The 16,767-nt window shown below is 36.1% G+C and overlaps 1 protein-coding gene across 1 annotated transcript; it reads right to left on the bottom strand.

The window, feature by feature from the left end:
* Positions 1-62: 62 nt before the first annotated feature.
* LOC115973428 (DNA-directed RNA polymerase III subunit 1-like) lies at positions 63-15,984 on the bottom strand (the record flags this gene model as incomplete). Its single annotated transcript, XM_031093691.1, has 16 exons — positions 14,872-15,984; positions 14,612-14,741; positions 13,996-14,142; positions 12,776-12,953; positions 12,315-12,505; positions 12,043-12,152; positions 11,802-11,901; positions 9,105-9,317; positions 8,867-9,015; positions 8,645-8,786; positions 8,416-8,556; positions 7,153-7,341; positions 5,915-6,131; positions 5,164-5,257; positions 591-825; positions 63-349 (listed from the first exon to the last, which is right to left on the bottom strand). Coding segments are annotated over exons 1-16 (2,606 nt in total), but the record flags the coding sequence as incomplete, so codon positions are not given.
* Between the last annotated feature and the right edge of the window lie 783 nt (positions 15,985-16,767).

Here is a 16,767-nt window from a genome sequence, read left to right as displayed (position 1 = left end):
CCATCCATAATCATAGAGAAAACCTTCAAAAACCGTTCGTGATAACGAGCTGCAAAACTTACTGATTGGGTATAAGATCCCAAAGAAAAACTAGGATAAGAACATAGCAAGCTCTTGCATAATTAAGACATTCATGATAAAGAGCTGCAAAACTTACTGCAGGTGTTTTTGCTTTTCTAGGGAAATGAGGAAGGCTCCGATCTATGAACCCATTAGGAGCACGACGACCCCCAACTGATTGCTGGCCAACACAAGCAATCATTTGGCTGATGTTGATAGGAGATCCTTTGGAACCGCACTGGGACATAATCAAAGGACTATTTCTCCAATGTAATTCTTTCATGCAGACCTAACAAAAAAAAAAAAAAACAATATATATATATAGTTGCTCCTGTAAATTATTTTAATAAACTTCAAATGCTGATGGCAAGGGAAGCCTTTCAAACAACAAACTTCTCCAACACTTGTTATCAGAAACATACAATTGCAATACTTGAATATTTATAATTAGCATTCCTTAGAGGAATCCTTAAACAAATACAAGTAGGAAATTCATCAAAATAAAAAAATAAATAATTTTAGAACTTTACCTTGCCAGTTTCGTCTCGAATATTATTTAAAATTCTAGTTATCTCAGCCTCTAGTGTTTGAGCAGCATCACATCCGGTTTCAGGCGGTAGCTTTCCTTCATTGTAAAACTTTATTTTCTCATGGCAACCTTGATAACCTCTAGAGATTGTTTCCAGTCTCCTTTCATTCAAATATTTACTTGGTTGGACATCATCAATCCCAATTGAGAACCCATGGTTACCTATCCACCGCGCACTGCACCCAAGGTACTTACACAATTATTCACATGAAACTGTTGAATCTACATTTCATCAGATCCAGATGTTATATCATTGAAAATGAGCATCACATATCCCCATAGACCATTTTAAGTGAATTGCAATTACAGACATTCTACAAATACAAACAGTAAGTTACACATATTCAACTGCAGTTATTATACAAAGTTCCCCAAGAAATAGGATTCGGGGATAAAAATATCAGCAAACTTTTTGGAATGGATTGAGTGCCCAAGGTGGTTGTTCACATCCTGTAGTCGCATTTTGTTTTATTCTCTTCAAAGTGCATTTTAGAGGTCATAACTACAACACATCCTTGTTTATCATATCCTTCACTAGTTCAACCCTCACTATTCTAGAGTTCCCTCCATGCCTTTCACTCTTTCAGCTTATATTATATATAACAAATATCCCCACCCTACCCCCCCTTGCCCCCAAAAAAAGTAATAAATAACTTAAATTATAACTTTTCATCATCTGACTCCCAGTGCAAAAGGCAAAATCATTTTAGGAAATTCTTCCCCAACTTTTTCATTAATGAGTGCCAACCCCACTTTAAACATATAATGCCAACCTTTCCATCTTGGCATTCTCATTTTATGTAGTTTGCCTTAGCAGTTTTATTAAAATCAACGGGAAACATTCTCCAATAGTCCAATTCAACGGGAAACATTCTCCTCAATCTCCTCATCTTTATGAATTACAAAAAAAGCTTTTATTAGACTCCTCTAGTTCATAATGGGTTGTAGCCCCCCCTTATTGAGTAAATCCCACAGATTTGATAGTTATGGTTTGAAGATTTCACTTTAGCTCATTTAATAAGAGTGTTTCTTTTCCTTATTTAACATTTTTGTATTTTCTGGAACAAATTTTTTAATTAAAAAGAAGAGACCAAATTGAAACCATTACCATACCTAGATACCTTTTAAAATTATAAAAATCATACTTTACCAAGCCCAACCCTTTCCTCAATCACACAATTCAATCATAAGAACCAAAAATTTCAACTTATTACCATTCACATCACTGTTCACAGCTTCCAAGATTTCCCTTCACTTAACATGAAAACTGTCTTACTCTAACAAACTGAAAACTAAAATTGCAATGTGAAACATCAATTTCAGTCAGCCAGAAAATTCCCCACAACTATCAACTTCTCTTCCATAAAATCTCATAATCAATTTCCACCCACTTTCTTTTGCAAGACATCTCATAAGCTCAAAGGTCAACCTAAAGCTTTTGGAATGATGTTGGTGCCCCCCCCCCCCACCCCCCCAACCAAAAAACAAATTTTTACAGCACTATATGAACATTATTCATAGATAGTCACTATACACCATTTGAGAAGCCTTTCTTATCCACTACATACTTTCTTTCCCTTCTTCCTTTACCAGGGAAGGTGGCAAAGCATATGGAGAAATTACAGAGAGACTTTCTGTGGAATGGGATTGATGGTAAACCTAAAATACATTTAGTTAATTGGGCCAAGGTTTGTAGGCCTTTACAGGTGGGGGGGTTGGGTATAAGACGGTTGGGGAACTTTAATTTTGCCTTGCTAGGTAAATAGTTGTGAAAGTATGGCATGGAGACTGATGCTTTATGGAGGAGGGTTATAGAGGCAAAATATGGGAATATTTGGGGTGGTTGGTGTACAGAAAAGGTGACAAGTCCTTATGGGGTCAGCCTGTGGAGATACATTAGAAGTGGCTGGTTGAACTTCTCTAAATTCCTTGTTTATGATGTGGGGGATGGTACTAGAGTGAAATTTTGGAAGCATGTGTGGTGTGGGGATTGTACTCTACAAGAGGCCTTTCCAGAGCTTTATCGTCTTAGTAGGTCAAAGGATTCCTCGGTGGCTGAAGTTATGGGTTAGTCTGCTGGGAGGTTTCACTGGAATGTACAATTTCGTCGTCCACCACAAGATTGGGAAGAAGAAGCCTTTGACCGGTTTATGGAATTGGTCTATTCTTCGACAGTGTGGGGATTTGGTCCTGATAAGGTTTGTTGGAAACCTACAAGGAATAGAGGTTTTGAGGTTAGAGGTTATTATAGCTCCTTCTACCCTCCTACTTTTGTTTCCCTTCCATGGAGAATGATATGGCAATCGAAGGTTCCTCCAAGGGTGGCTTTCTTTTCTTCGTCTACTTCCTTAGGTAAGATCTTAACAACAGACAACCTTCGTAAAAGACGAGTGATGGTGCTTGACTGGTGCTATATGTGTAAGAGGTGTGGGGAGTCAATGGATCATCTTCTACTTCATTGCTCCATAGCTTGGGAGTTGTGGTCCATGGTCTTCTACTTGTTTGGTATTCAATGGGCTATGCCTCATACTGTTCTTGAGTTGTTTGAGGCTTGGCAAGGAAAGTTTGTGCGACATCGTCATATTGATGTTTGGAGACTAGTGCCTCATTGCTTGATTTGGTGCATTTGGTGTGAAAGGAATGCTAGAAGTTTTGAGGGTTGTGAACGCTTTTTGCTGGAGATTAAGTCTTTCTTCTTACACACTCTCTTTGAATGGAGTGTGGTTTTTTCTCATTTTTCTTGTTCTTCCTTTTCTTTGTTTCTTGACCGTTGTTCTTTTGTTTCCTGATTTGTGCCCCCATAGTACATCCCCAATGTACTCGGTTTGGCAATCTTTTTTATTATTAATAATATTCTTACGTTATTTATCAAAAAATAAAAATAAACAAACAATATGTCTGTTTACTAGATATAATCAGCATTGACCTTATTAGCGAACTAAATTATTCCATAAAGCACATCAAAAAATGTATCGAGAGAGAGAGAGAGATGGCAAACTTTACTTCCATGCTATAATGAGATACAAGATTTCAAATGATCTCAAACACAACTAGCCAACAAAGAATAGTATCATAACAAAACCCACAACTTGCCCGCATGGCAAGCTGTGAGGGATGGAGTTGTGGGCACATCACTTTTACTCCACCACTCACAGCTCGCCACATGGGCAAGTTGTGGTAAAGTTGTGGATTTTATTGTGGTATTAGCATTATTCGCCAACAAAATCAAATGCTAGGTTTGCTATGTAGAAGCCGCAAGCAGAGAACATTTGGAGACAAGCCATTCTTCGAACTAAATAAAGATAGCACCTAAAAAGAATGGAAAATTAGAGAGAGGTGAACAGACAGAGACAGAGAAACATAATGAATCAGCATGAAAGATTGAAATTGGTCTTTCCAGAACAATATGGTATCAGCCAGAACAATGAAGTAGAAGATGATCCACTGACTCCCCACACCCAAGGCAAGGGCGATTTGGAAATCGTAGAGATGGTATTATTCGGAAAGCCTCTCCTCATTGTGTGATGTCATGTATTTGGAGAGAGAGGAATGCTCGAAGCTTTGAGGACATCAAAAGAAGCATGCCGGATATTGTTCTTTTTAAGAACTCAGTAGCATTGGATTTGGATGTCTACTATGGGTTGTATTTCTTTATCTTCAATTTATGATTTGATTGATATTTGTAACTTGAGGAGTTGATTGTATTGTCCCCATTCATATACATCCTGTATACTTTGGGCAATTCATTTTTTTTATATTATTAAATTCTATTACTAATCCCAAAAAAAAAAAAAAAAATTGTAGATGATAAGAGGCTTAAATCAAGATACATATAATTCAGCATACAAGTAAAATCCCTGTCGGAATAAATCACTAGTAAAAAATTCAAATTAAGTCAAACAGAATCCATGTCACCAAACAATAATGTAAAATATCATTAACTTTATTTATTGTTAAGTAATGAAGTTTTGTTAATGTGAAAATTCACCTCATGCTCACGATGATAAAGACAGTGTGTAAAAAATTTCAAAAATCATGCAAAAAGGATAGAGTTATGGAACTCTAGCTAAGAATTACAATGTGTAAAACCCCACACTCTCTGGGCCAATCGAACAAAGTACGAACAAGCATGGATTGCAATTCCTCTTGAGTGCACACAATATTCTCAAAGGTGTGTTTATTACATAACAACAAACATAGAAAAGTAAGGATATAGATACGCACTTAAAAAGCTTAAACCATAGCATATTTAATTAATATGGATCAAATTATATTAAACACCAGCCAAGATGGACGGATTGCAATTTTTCTTTAGTGCACACAATATTCACAAATGTGCATGTATTATGTTCCAAAGAACATGGAAAAGTAAGGATCCAGATTTGCACTTAAAAAGCTTAAACCATAGCATATTTAATAAATATGGATCAAATTATATTAAACACCAACCAAGAAGGACTAACAGGAACTAAATTATAAAAAATAAAAATAAAAAACTCGTGCTAGATAAGTACCTCAATTTAGCTAGACGATTCATGCATGTAGCAGCAGCATGTGCTTTGTAGTCTCTAAGAAGAACAGAGAAAAGTCCATCCTTATTTCCGTTTCCTGGAATGAAGTTATGTATATAAGAGCATACACATTGACTAAACAAAAACAAATCCAAGCTAAAAGAAATTCAAAAATTAACCTTTATGATATTGCTCACAAACCACAGAGGCCAAAAAGTCTCATTCAGATACCCAAAAAAGAGGGCAAAGCTCAAGAAACTTGGCCCCACAAAAAAAACCAACAATCTCAAAATAAGTTTATAAAAAGCACTAATGGACAAAGAAAATAGTATCCAACTCAACTTACATTTGCAGAAAAAACAAACGTACGACTATACAACTTGGAAAAAAGTTGTAACTGCAGCCAGTTTCAACAGATGCTTTTTTGTTTAGAAAATGGAAAAAAATCAGAATACCCTTGCCTAGTGTACTCCACAAAAAGCAAATTTCCTGATTATTAAAAAACGATTTCCATTTTGCAACTGCAGCCAGTTTCAGCACACTAGTTAAGACAATGTAAATATCAACTGATTTCTGAATACATTTTAAAAACCTTAAATATTCCACTTAAACAAGAAATCAGGTTTTGACAACAACCAAAGATACTGTTCGAAGACTGAAAAAAATTGGAAAATGAATTTCAACAAAAAAAATAGTGATACAAGTTGAGAGGAAGAATAAAATCCGGAATCCACAAGTCATGATAATAACTGACCTAAAGTGGCTTTCCCAAGCTGTCCAGATAATAGCTCACTATTACGGAAGTAGACAAACCCATCATTAGGGCACATGGCTTCTTTTTCTCTTTCTCCTTCTTTATTAGGCTTGGTGTAGCTTTTCTCCTTTACAGTAAGATTTACATAGACTCTCACATTTGCATGTGGCCTCACTAAAACACTAAATAATTGCTTGCCAGTCCAAAGCTCTATTGGCTGCAGAACAATTACACTTGAATCAATGATGGAAAAAAGAAACCTGCTATTCCTATAAGATATCCATTTCCTTTCTCAAATAACCTTTGATAAACTATCACCAGTCATAAAAGCTTAAATTTTTTGGAATTGAAGAATTTATTCACTTAATCACTATTCTAGGCTCCCACTCACATGTGGGCCCTAACTCTCCCCAATAAGAGGGGCCCAACACGTGGAATTTTTAAGTTTTAAACGGGAGGTAGAGTGGGGACTAAGTTTGCACTCAAAACCAACTACTCTTATACCATGATAAACTACCACTTATCCCAAAAGCATAAGTAGTTAGGAAATGATGAAATTAATCATTTAACCATTATTCTTACAACTTCTTTTCCAAAGTCCCAACATTATACATGACTGTTATTCCACCACCAGAAGAAGACTAACCATGCCACTATAGACATGCTCCCTCAACGTCAAACTAAAGAATCTCAGAGATCAAACAGAACAACACCATCATAGAACACAATGAAGACATTGCTTTCAGTTCAGGAAGGTTTTCAACAAGAAAAATACTAAATATTGTCTGAAAGGTAATATCAAATAGGTGCAGGACCAGCAATCTGCAATAGAATAAGAATAGTATCTCTTCAATAGCTGCAGAGGGGCGTGAAGATTTATAATATTTTGCAAACTGCTATGGAATATTATTTCCACACGAGTAAGTGCAATGTGTATACATCAAAAATGTTTCCTATGGAATATTGTTCCTACATATAGTTATAATTTCAATCAATTAAGGATACAAGTAGAAAGAAGAAGAACAAAGCATATAAGAATATACAATAATAAAAATAAAAACACAAAAAATTTAAATAACAAAACCTGCCTTTTAGACTGGATATGAGATTGAAACACAGAGTAAAGTAGATTGGGCCGGGACGGGGGAGGGGGTGGGGAAGAGACTTTGGGATTGTAACATGTGTATATATTTGTATATGTATCACTTCAATACAGCAGAAATATAATACGCACAAACCTTAAGTATTGCAGGAGTTGGCAAATCAACAGGATCCATGCCATCCACCATATAAGAACACATAAGAGAAAAAGCTGCACGGTCATAAAACGTGTCCTTCCTTGTTATGAGAAAAGAAGACGTTAGAAAATCTTGAGTGGAAGCAACCAAAATCTCTCCATTTTTTGGTGTACATAAATTGTTTTGCACCTGACAAACACAAACTATTACAAAAGAACGAGATGCACAAACTAGAAAAACAAGTTCAACATGAGAAAACAGCCTCTTTCATAAATGCCAATTCCCGACCTAAAATGTTTATTCCTCAAATCTTTATCTAATATTATAATGCTTCAGGTCTATTCTCTTTTGCCAATTTTATTAAGATACCTGGCAATTGACTTTTAGAGCTTAACATCGGTGTACCATTTGTATACATCTTGTGTACATGGGTTACACCCCTTTGCCCTTAATGAAGTACGCACTTATTAAAAAAGAATAGTAGATAGTGGCTTTGAGTTTCTAAACCCTAAATTAATATATAATGCCAATGAGCTCCAACTCAAATAGCATCTCCTATCCTTGTAACTTGTAGGCGCAAGATGACGGGTGAGGTCTTGCATTAAAGACTCACAAAGTGCCAATGTAATTACCAATAGAGTGAGTGAGCAAGTAAGTTGACTCAAGTTGAAGGAACCAAAAAAAGGAGGAAGACCTAAAATAAAAATACCATAAGTAGCAAAAATAAAAAGACATGTCAATTAAGGAGGTGACAGTGAATATGACATTGGATAGGATAGAATGGTGAATAAGAATACGTGGCTGACCATGATTAGTCCATTGAGGATCCATAGTCAACTTCAGAGTTTTGAGACTAAAGCTTGATTGTTGTCGTGTATATATGTAATGGTAATACATGATCAGATACAGAAGTAGTTAAAGACCACATATACTATACAAAATCCCTAATTCAAATTGAACTGTTCAGTCACTCAGTGTTGTATTACGCATGTAAATAAAACTACCAGCATCATCTTCTTCATTACTTCAGTAAAACTCATGGCTTCAAGACATATCATATTTATCTATCACTGTCCCTTTCAGCAGTGACAATGGATCATTTTAAGACGAATTATGATTTGGCATGCATAATCTTTCACTTTACTATCCAATATATGAGAGATCAATTCTAAAATCATTGGATGGCATCAAACACATCACAGAATTTGGATCCAAAACATGAGGGGTACACAGTGCCACAAATCTAAATGATAAGAATTTTACCCCCATCAACATTACAGCTTCTGTTCGAGCCTCCTCTGTTTGTGGGACATGCATATTCATCTCATCACCATCAAAATCAGCATTATATGGATTGCACACAGATTCATTGAATCTCAATGTTCTCCAAGGCATAACTCTTGCCTGCATGCAAAATGATAAAATGTAATCAGATAGTAATATAAAAGTATTTGTTGTTCAATGTCACAAACCCTATATTTAATTTAATCACCCTATGACACATGATGGACATCCGATGCAAGCTTGGCTGTCTGTTGAAAAGGACAATGTCCCCATCCTCTAAATGACGGTGAACTATATCACCATATCTCAGTGCATCAGCAATTTGCTTTTTAGCACCATAAACTGGGATCCTGCAGCACCAAATAGTAAATCCCACATCATTACCTCAAGTATTTACTTATAAGAAAACAAGAACAATTATAAGCCTTGCCTCTTACTCCCATCAGCATTTATGACCACTTGTGCGCCAGGGTATTTATCGCGGCCATTACTGACACGTTGCCTCAACTTCTCTATATTGTGGTGAGAAACACGTTCAGGATAAGATAAGATTCGAGCCATTTGGATGGGGATTGCAACCTAAACCCAACACACACATTAAAGAAACAAATCAACAGCAGGCACAAAAACTGCAGAAAAGTTGTTCAAGTTCCGGTACAATGCCTTACCTCAGTAATTTTCAGATTCGGGTCAGGTGATATAACAGTCCTGCCAGTATATTCAACACGCTTCCCTGACAAATTCCCACGAAATCGCCCCTGCTTCCCCTTTAGGCGCTGAAAAAAGCCACCCAATGGCCTGGAAGCTTGCATTGATAATGGAACATGAACGTCACTATTTATATACTGTGCAACCTCAAGTTGAAGAACATCCCAACCAGCCTGAGCCAAAATTCTAAGAATAAGCATAGAATAAAGACATTACAGGACCTTTAAGTAATATTTATTATCCCATTAAAATTTCTGAGGATGCCATAATGGAAAGAAATTAATGCAGGAATCCTAACTATTAAAAATATGCAAAACCAGCCTTCTCCTTTACTCACACTTTAGAATCAAGATTCATACATAACAAGGTTTCATTGAAAGTTTACAGAAACATTAAAAAAATAAACAATAATAATGGCAATGGGTTCTAATACAGACTGAAATCAAAACAAAGGACAGGGAGAGCAACATCCTTACAACACATGGAAAAGAAGAAATCCAAGAAATGAAACAAACAACAGTTCAGACATAAAAGGAAGAAGCTTCCAGTTGGTTAAAGCTGATCAGGAGTCCTCATGGGGATTGAGTGAAATGATCAGACTCAGAAATGAGGTCAGGGCTTTTCTAAAATTTGAGATTGGGGATGGAAGCTTTATTTCATTGTGGTTGGACTACTGCTGGCATCCAGATGGAGTTCTCCATACAAGGTATGGCTTCTGGGTAGTGTATGACGCAGCTAGCAACTTGGAAGCAAAGGTTTCTAGTGTTAAGAGGAAAAAATTGGTGCTGGAGGCTGGCAAGATTTGAAGCACTGGTGGCTATCTAAAGTAAGCTGCTATTGATTGAACTTGGTGACCATGACAAGCCTATTTGGCTTCCCTCAAAATCTAGTAAATATTCTAGTGCAGAGCCATAGAATGTTCTCAGGTTTAAGCTTCCTGAAGTTGAATGGTTTAGACTCATATGGTTTTCAATGGAAATCCCTAGACACACATTCATAATGTTGTTAGCACTCAAGAATAGGTTAACTACAAGAGATAGCTGATTCAATGAGGAGACTCGAAGATACAGCTTGTCTCTTCTGTAGGAGATCTCTGTAAAGTCATAATCATCTATTTTTAAGTGTTCCTTCACAGGTTGTCTATTGGAAGAGGTCATGCAGCTCTGTTTGCTCTGCAAACCAGAAACAAGTTGGGAAGCTTGTTGAATGAGGTTAAAAAAGACTGGAAGGAAAGAATTTGGGGGCTGCTCTGTGCAAAATTTCTTGGAGGCTACAGTATACCACTTAATGTCTCAAAGAAACCTGAGTATCAATGGAGGGCAGACTAAAGCTGAGGAGAGTATTATGCAGATCAAAAAATGGGAAGTCAGAACTTGGATTTCTTGAAGAGGGAAGTTTTGAAATTCTGATTTGTATAAGGCACTTTTTGTTGCTCTTGGGGGATTCCTCTCTCCATACTTGACAGGAAACCCAAGTAGTTTTGCAGTGGCAAAGGGTTTTACTGTTAGTTAGGAAGTGTTCTTTGAGGTTCCAAGCACCTTGATGCTCTGCAGAGTGTTTAGTATTCTGTTTCTTAGTTGTATTGCCTGATTCCGTTTAATAAAAATTCTTACTTGCTCATCCAAAAAACACCACACATCTACAAATTACATATTAACTGTCATGCTCATGAAGACCAACCAAATACCGGCTACTATGATCCTCCATTTGGATCACATTTATTCAATTTTTTTGCAGGTTTATGAATAATGTTAAGCACCAATAGGGGCTGTAATCTTGAAAACTTGACTTAAACTTCACACATAAAACACCATCTCCATGACAAAGGCTCCTATGAACCATTTCTTATATGCAATTTTGTTTGGGTTCTAACTACTGAAATTGAGAATGACCTATCCAGCTCAAAGCCTCATCATACATCTGTCTATGGCTAAGACATTAGGTAAGCAATTGAAACTCTATTGCTAAGACTACAGAGAAGTAAGTAAGAGAGGAAAACTGTTGGGGAGACTCCATTTGAGGGGTTAATAATAACATATGGGGGACACCACTCAACCCAAAAGCTCAAGCAGATGGGTTTGGGGCAAACTGTGTTATATTAACCATTCACTCTTTTGATTATTATTTAATGTGGGACTTCACTCACACATGTATACCCAACAATCTCCCCCTCACGTGTGAGTCGTTGTCTCTCTGTAGGCAAAGGCTAGTCAATGCCTTGATCTCCATCCATGAATCATAGATTCTTCCTAGCGATCAAGGCATACCCTAAATCATATATATCAATCTATTTTAAAGTCATAGATATTAATTGCCACCTTACACGTAAGAACCCATGGATTCAGACTCCAACAATCGACCATAATAATAATAATTGTGATATTCCAAGAAAATAATAACAACTACAACAATAGCTATAACATCACACTCATTCCTGAGGAGCCAATATGTATAGAAGTTTTGTTTTTTATAAGTCAGTACGTATGGAAGTTAATTGACAAACACAACAGCAATGGAGAAACAAACACTATATAAGAAAATAAAAATTAAATAAAACATGATCTACATCACTTATAACAAGCAACCCTACAGTAACATTAGAGTATTCAATGTCAGACAAAGGTGTGCGTGAAAGGGCTCAAATTCCTTTATCCTACCAGACGATTGGATGCAGTGCTTGCTTCTAATAACTCCTGACGAAGGCTAGCATTTGCCTGAATAATTCGCTTTAACCTCTCCGTAATGTCGTTTTCATTGCTGCAACAGGCAAAAAAGAAAACCATAGCATAATTTACAAACTATAACATCAACAGAACAGTCACAAAGGACAATCTAGTCAAAAAATTGAGAACTGAAAACTGGCTAGAAATAAGTACATTTCAATCTATTCTTTCTGACCTTTGAGATCCACTCATGATAACAGAAGGACGAATAGGTACAGGAGGTACTGCGATGTTTTCCATGATGAGTTTCTCTGGTCTATCAGAAAGATAAAGCAACTCACAATCCTGCAATAAAAGGAAATTGTGAAATTTTATGATAAAAAGAAAAATGATGCAAAGAAAGTGTAACAAATTTCACTTTATAATTCTAAGCACCACACATTCCTGTAATAAAAATAAGAAAATCGTGCAGAAATTAATAAAATGCAAATGGGAATAGAAGCATACCTCATCCACCATCTTTTTAAAAAGTGCAAGAACATCGACAGTGTTAAGATTAAAAGTAGGTGCACTGAAGACCGTCTTAGAATCTTTTGTGTGAGAGATTGCTGATCTAAATTCCTCCATAGTTCCATCATTAGAGTTTGGACGCTCATGATTAAAGCCCAGGATAGGAGGACCAGCCTTCTTCACCAAAGCTTTTATATAATACATAACATGGAAATAACCACAAGACAGCATTATTAAAAGATTTAAAACAGTTACAGAAATCAAAACAGAAACCACAGCATTAATCCTTAGTTCTACAGCTTTATAAGGCATTTGACAAAAAGTGGCAAAGCGAGCATTCAAATAACAAAGTCAGAATTAATGGGGAAAAAAACGATAGACAACAATTAGCATAGCAAACGACACGCTTCTTTTTCATCTTGATGATTATAAAAACATCAGAAAGGTAAAATCCAAACCATTTATATATCCGCATCTTGAGCACTTAAATGCTTTCTTGGAACCTGTCAAGCTATTGCACTTTTTTACAATCTCTTTCAGTAATTCGGCCTTCTTCAGAGCCTCCAATCTAGGATTCCTCATCTTCTTCAAAAACTCTTTACGTATGTCCTCCACCAAAAGTATGCGAGCACATGACTGTAGATAAACCTTTGGGATTAAGAACTGACTAGACCAACATAATAAGCAATATAAATCAAAAGAATATTTCTTTTAAAACAAATTCAATAATTACCCCCCCTCCCCCCTCTTTCCCTCCCAAAAAAACTCTCTCGAACAACAGGGCTTGAGACAGAGAGCTGAAAGAAAAAAGGCACTATATGGAAACCTTCTACCCATTGTTCTAGGCAAAAGTAAAATGTTTGTCAATCAGCCATGGAAAGGTAACTTCTGTTCTATGTGAGACTTTGAAATTTGACATTTATGGTCTGAGACCATTTGCAGCTTACATGTTCAATAAGGTTGCATCACAAGTCTAGGGCTATTTGGATTGAACATAAACGGTGTTCTTTTGAGGATATTGAGAAATTAATGGCTCAATTGTTAGATTTGTGCCAACGGACTCTCTTCGATTGGTCTCGGTGTTGGGGTCTTTCGGATTGTTCTACTATTACTGGTTTTCTTTTGTCTCTTAGAATAGGATGTTGATTCCTTTATTTCTTTTTGTCATTGTGGTTTTTGTTCACTACCGTGAACTCTTTGTATCTTTTTTTCTCTTCTAGTAATAATATTTCTTTCTTACCTATCAAAAAAAAAAAAAAAAAAGCAAGTCTAGGGCTAAGACTGTTTTTTATTTGAGTCACTAACTCTTCTTCTTCTCCTTTTTTTTTTTTTTTTTTTTTTGGGATAGGTAATAGAGATTTTATTGAATAAAAAAATACATCGTGTTCACGATGATGAACACTCTGTACTTGAGAAAATTATAGATATATCAAGAAGAAAACCTAACAGATTGTAGGAAATCAAAAATGGAGATACATTGCGAAAAACTCCAAATTTATGTTAAACTTGATTCCTATGACTAACTATCTAGAAATCATGCCCCACCAGTCACATTTTAAGAAACTAGTTACAACCTCAACATAACTAAGAAATGGAATTTTTCTGCAACCATATCTATGACAGGCAAAAGTACAATAGATTAAACAAGTGGAGAAAAAGGTAGAGAACTCTTTCTGACCTTACAAATGCACTTTAAAATGTTCATAATGTTATCCCTATATGCAACATTGTAAACTGGGAGGGCAAGTTTTATGTATCCAAAGTGTCCCGGACAACTATCAAATTTCCCATGGCATGTTGCACATATGCCTTCCTTATTTGGGCCCTGAAATACATAAAAGGAAAACTTTTTAAACCTCTTGATATAAGAAAAATATAGGGAAAAGAATATAAGTAAAGCTACCATCAAAACACATTGAAAATGATTATCAGAATATCTATGTGTTGACTATCAATTTTACTATCCCCACAAACAAAAATATATATACTTACCGAGGCAGCAACTTATGTGATAAAAGTCACATCAACAACATAAACACAATTTTATTCATTAATGTCTTTGTAAGGTTTACATAGTAAGATTTCTAGAACCCCTAATATCACACTTTACCCTAATTACTCTTTAATTAGTATCATATCAACTACGTCACCCTATAATGTAAATTTCATCAAAATAAATCAAAGGAAGAACAAGATCGAAGTTGGATCATAGTATAGGAGAAGACAAAATACTGGAGAGATTAGAAATGAAGGAGGGAGTTAGAAAAATGAATCGTAGAGATTAGAGAGAGTACCATTCGTGGATCCAATAAGCCGCCTTCGATAGGAATTCTTGCTGCATCATAATACTGGCCTTTATATACTTGAACCTCGGCGATTCTACTGATCTCCGATTCGGATAACGTGCTGAAGTTCATGCTTTGTCTACAAAATTCACAGCAACATACATATCAATCAATAAATTATAAATTAAAACAAAATATATATATATATATATATATATATATATGTGATGAAAGAGAATGAAATTGAAGCAACAGTGAGAGATTCTCACATCTTGCGGGGGCCAACATCTTCGATGTAGGGCTGCTTAGTGAAGACCATGTCTTGTGCTTGCGCTTGCGCTTGCACATTCATGTTTGATTCAAAACCGTTGAGAAGGGAAACGGCGTGTGGGGTTTGGGGTTTTAGGTTTTAGGCGCGAAACTGCGAAACCATCAGAGTGCTCTCTTTCTTGACTGCGAGATAGTTCAATTGTTTTTTCTTCTTTTCTTTTTTTCTTTTTGGATAAATTTCACTTACTACCCTGAGGTTTGGGGTAATGCCAACCAGGTCCACAACTTCTCAGAATTAACCAATTTGGTCCCAAGTGCAACTTAATCTCTAAACAGACTAAACAGACCTTATTTTTTAACTCTCCATTCTGGCATTCTCTCTCTTCTCACTCTATCTCAAACCACCACCGTGACCACCACCAAAACTCAGACGGCAAGACACCCAACCACCAAACCACGACACCACAGGTCCACAACCCACATGCGCCGCCGATTCACGACAAGTCCGAACTCAAATCACGGAGCTTGGTTCGTGGATCGGCTGGTGAAGAAAGGAACGGGTCGTGGAGCTTGGTTCGTGATCGCCGGAGCTTGTTTTTGAGAAAGAATGAGAGAAGGTAGAAGAGAGAGAGAGAGAGAGAGAGAGAGAGAGAGAGAGAGTGGTGATCTGTTCTGAAAAGAGAGAGAGAGCCCGCGTATATAGGTAAAGAGAGTTGAGAGAAATAATAAAAAAATGGGAAGAATGAGTATTTTATTGAAATATATTGTAAAATAGATAAACTGACGTGAGTTATAATAGTGATGGTGTAAAATAGAAAGATTAGGTTTTTTAGGGTACAATAGACAAAAAATTTAGAAGGATTGATGTGGATGCTCTAATTTGGTTACGAGCCTGTGGACCTGTGGAGTTGAAAGTTGAAACCTCAGTCTTGCTCGGGCCATGTAACTTTTTGTTACGAAATGGGCTTAAAAACAAACACCCTTTAAATTTGATCCAAATGACAAAAATAGCAGATTTTGTGCTAGAATTAGATAGGGTGCGCCAGGCCCATTCTGTAGTGCATCGTATGGGGGATACGCAAAGTCCCCAGTAGTATATTTGTGGGGTGTAAGGGGTAAAGGTCAAAGTTTAAATTTTTAAGAGAAAGTTTCACATATATTTACATTTAAATTAAACTAAAATAAAATTTCTATCTTATAAAAATAAATAAATAAATAAATAAATTATTATCATGTGGCCTAATGGGTGAAATGAGATAATATTAAATTGAGAACAAACGTGGGCAGTGGGACTTGATATCATCCTATGTATTTTTAAAGAATGTGGAATTCAGTCAGCTCAATTGTTAAAATCTCTGGGTCTGTTTGGATAGAACTTATTTTGTTGAAACTGAAACTGAAAACTGAAAACACTGTAGCAAAATAATTTTTAAATGTGTGAATAGTATTGTGGGACCCATTTTTAATGAAAAGTTGATAAAAAGTGGAGTTTGTGAGACCTGTGAACAGTACGCAAGTGCACTGTTCACAGAAGACCAGGTCAACAGTTACGGCTGAAGAAAAAAAAAAAAGAGAGAAAACGCAGATGCAGCACTGTAAGTGCTATCCAAACGAACACTCTAATGGTTGAATAAGAGATTTAAGGTTCAATTATCACCTACACTAATAGTGAATAGAGAATAAAAAAAATAAGGGCATGTTTGGTTCACTACTTAGTCGTATCTCAATTCTCATGTCTCAATTTTTATATCTCAAACTCTAATTTATAACTCATATCTTAATTTCCAAATTTTCTTTTAACTCACTCTCATTGTGTTTGGCTCAAAATGTGGCTTTAGTTTTCAACGTCTTTAATTCAAAATGAAGGGATCCCACTAGTCTAATTGGTTCAAAAC

The sequence above is a fragment of the Quercus lobata genome, unplaced genomic scaffold (assembly GCF_001633185.2).
Source record: "Quercus lobata isolate SW786 unplaced genomic scaffold, ValleyOak3.0 Primary Assembly Scq3eQI_200, whole genome shotgun sequence".
Classification (NCBI taxonomy): domain Eukaryota; kingdom Viridiplantae; phylum Streptophyta; class Magnoliopsida; order Fagales; family Fagaceae; genus Quercus; species Quercus lobata.
This window is presented reverse-complemented; position numbering and strand designations above follow the sequence as displayed.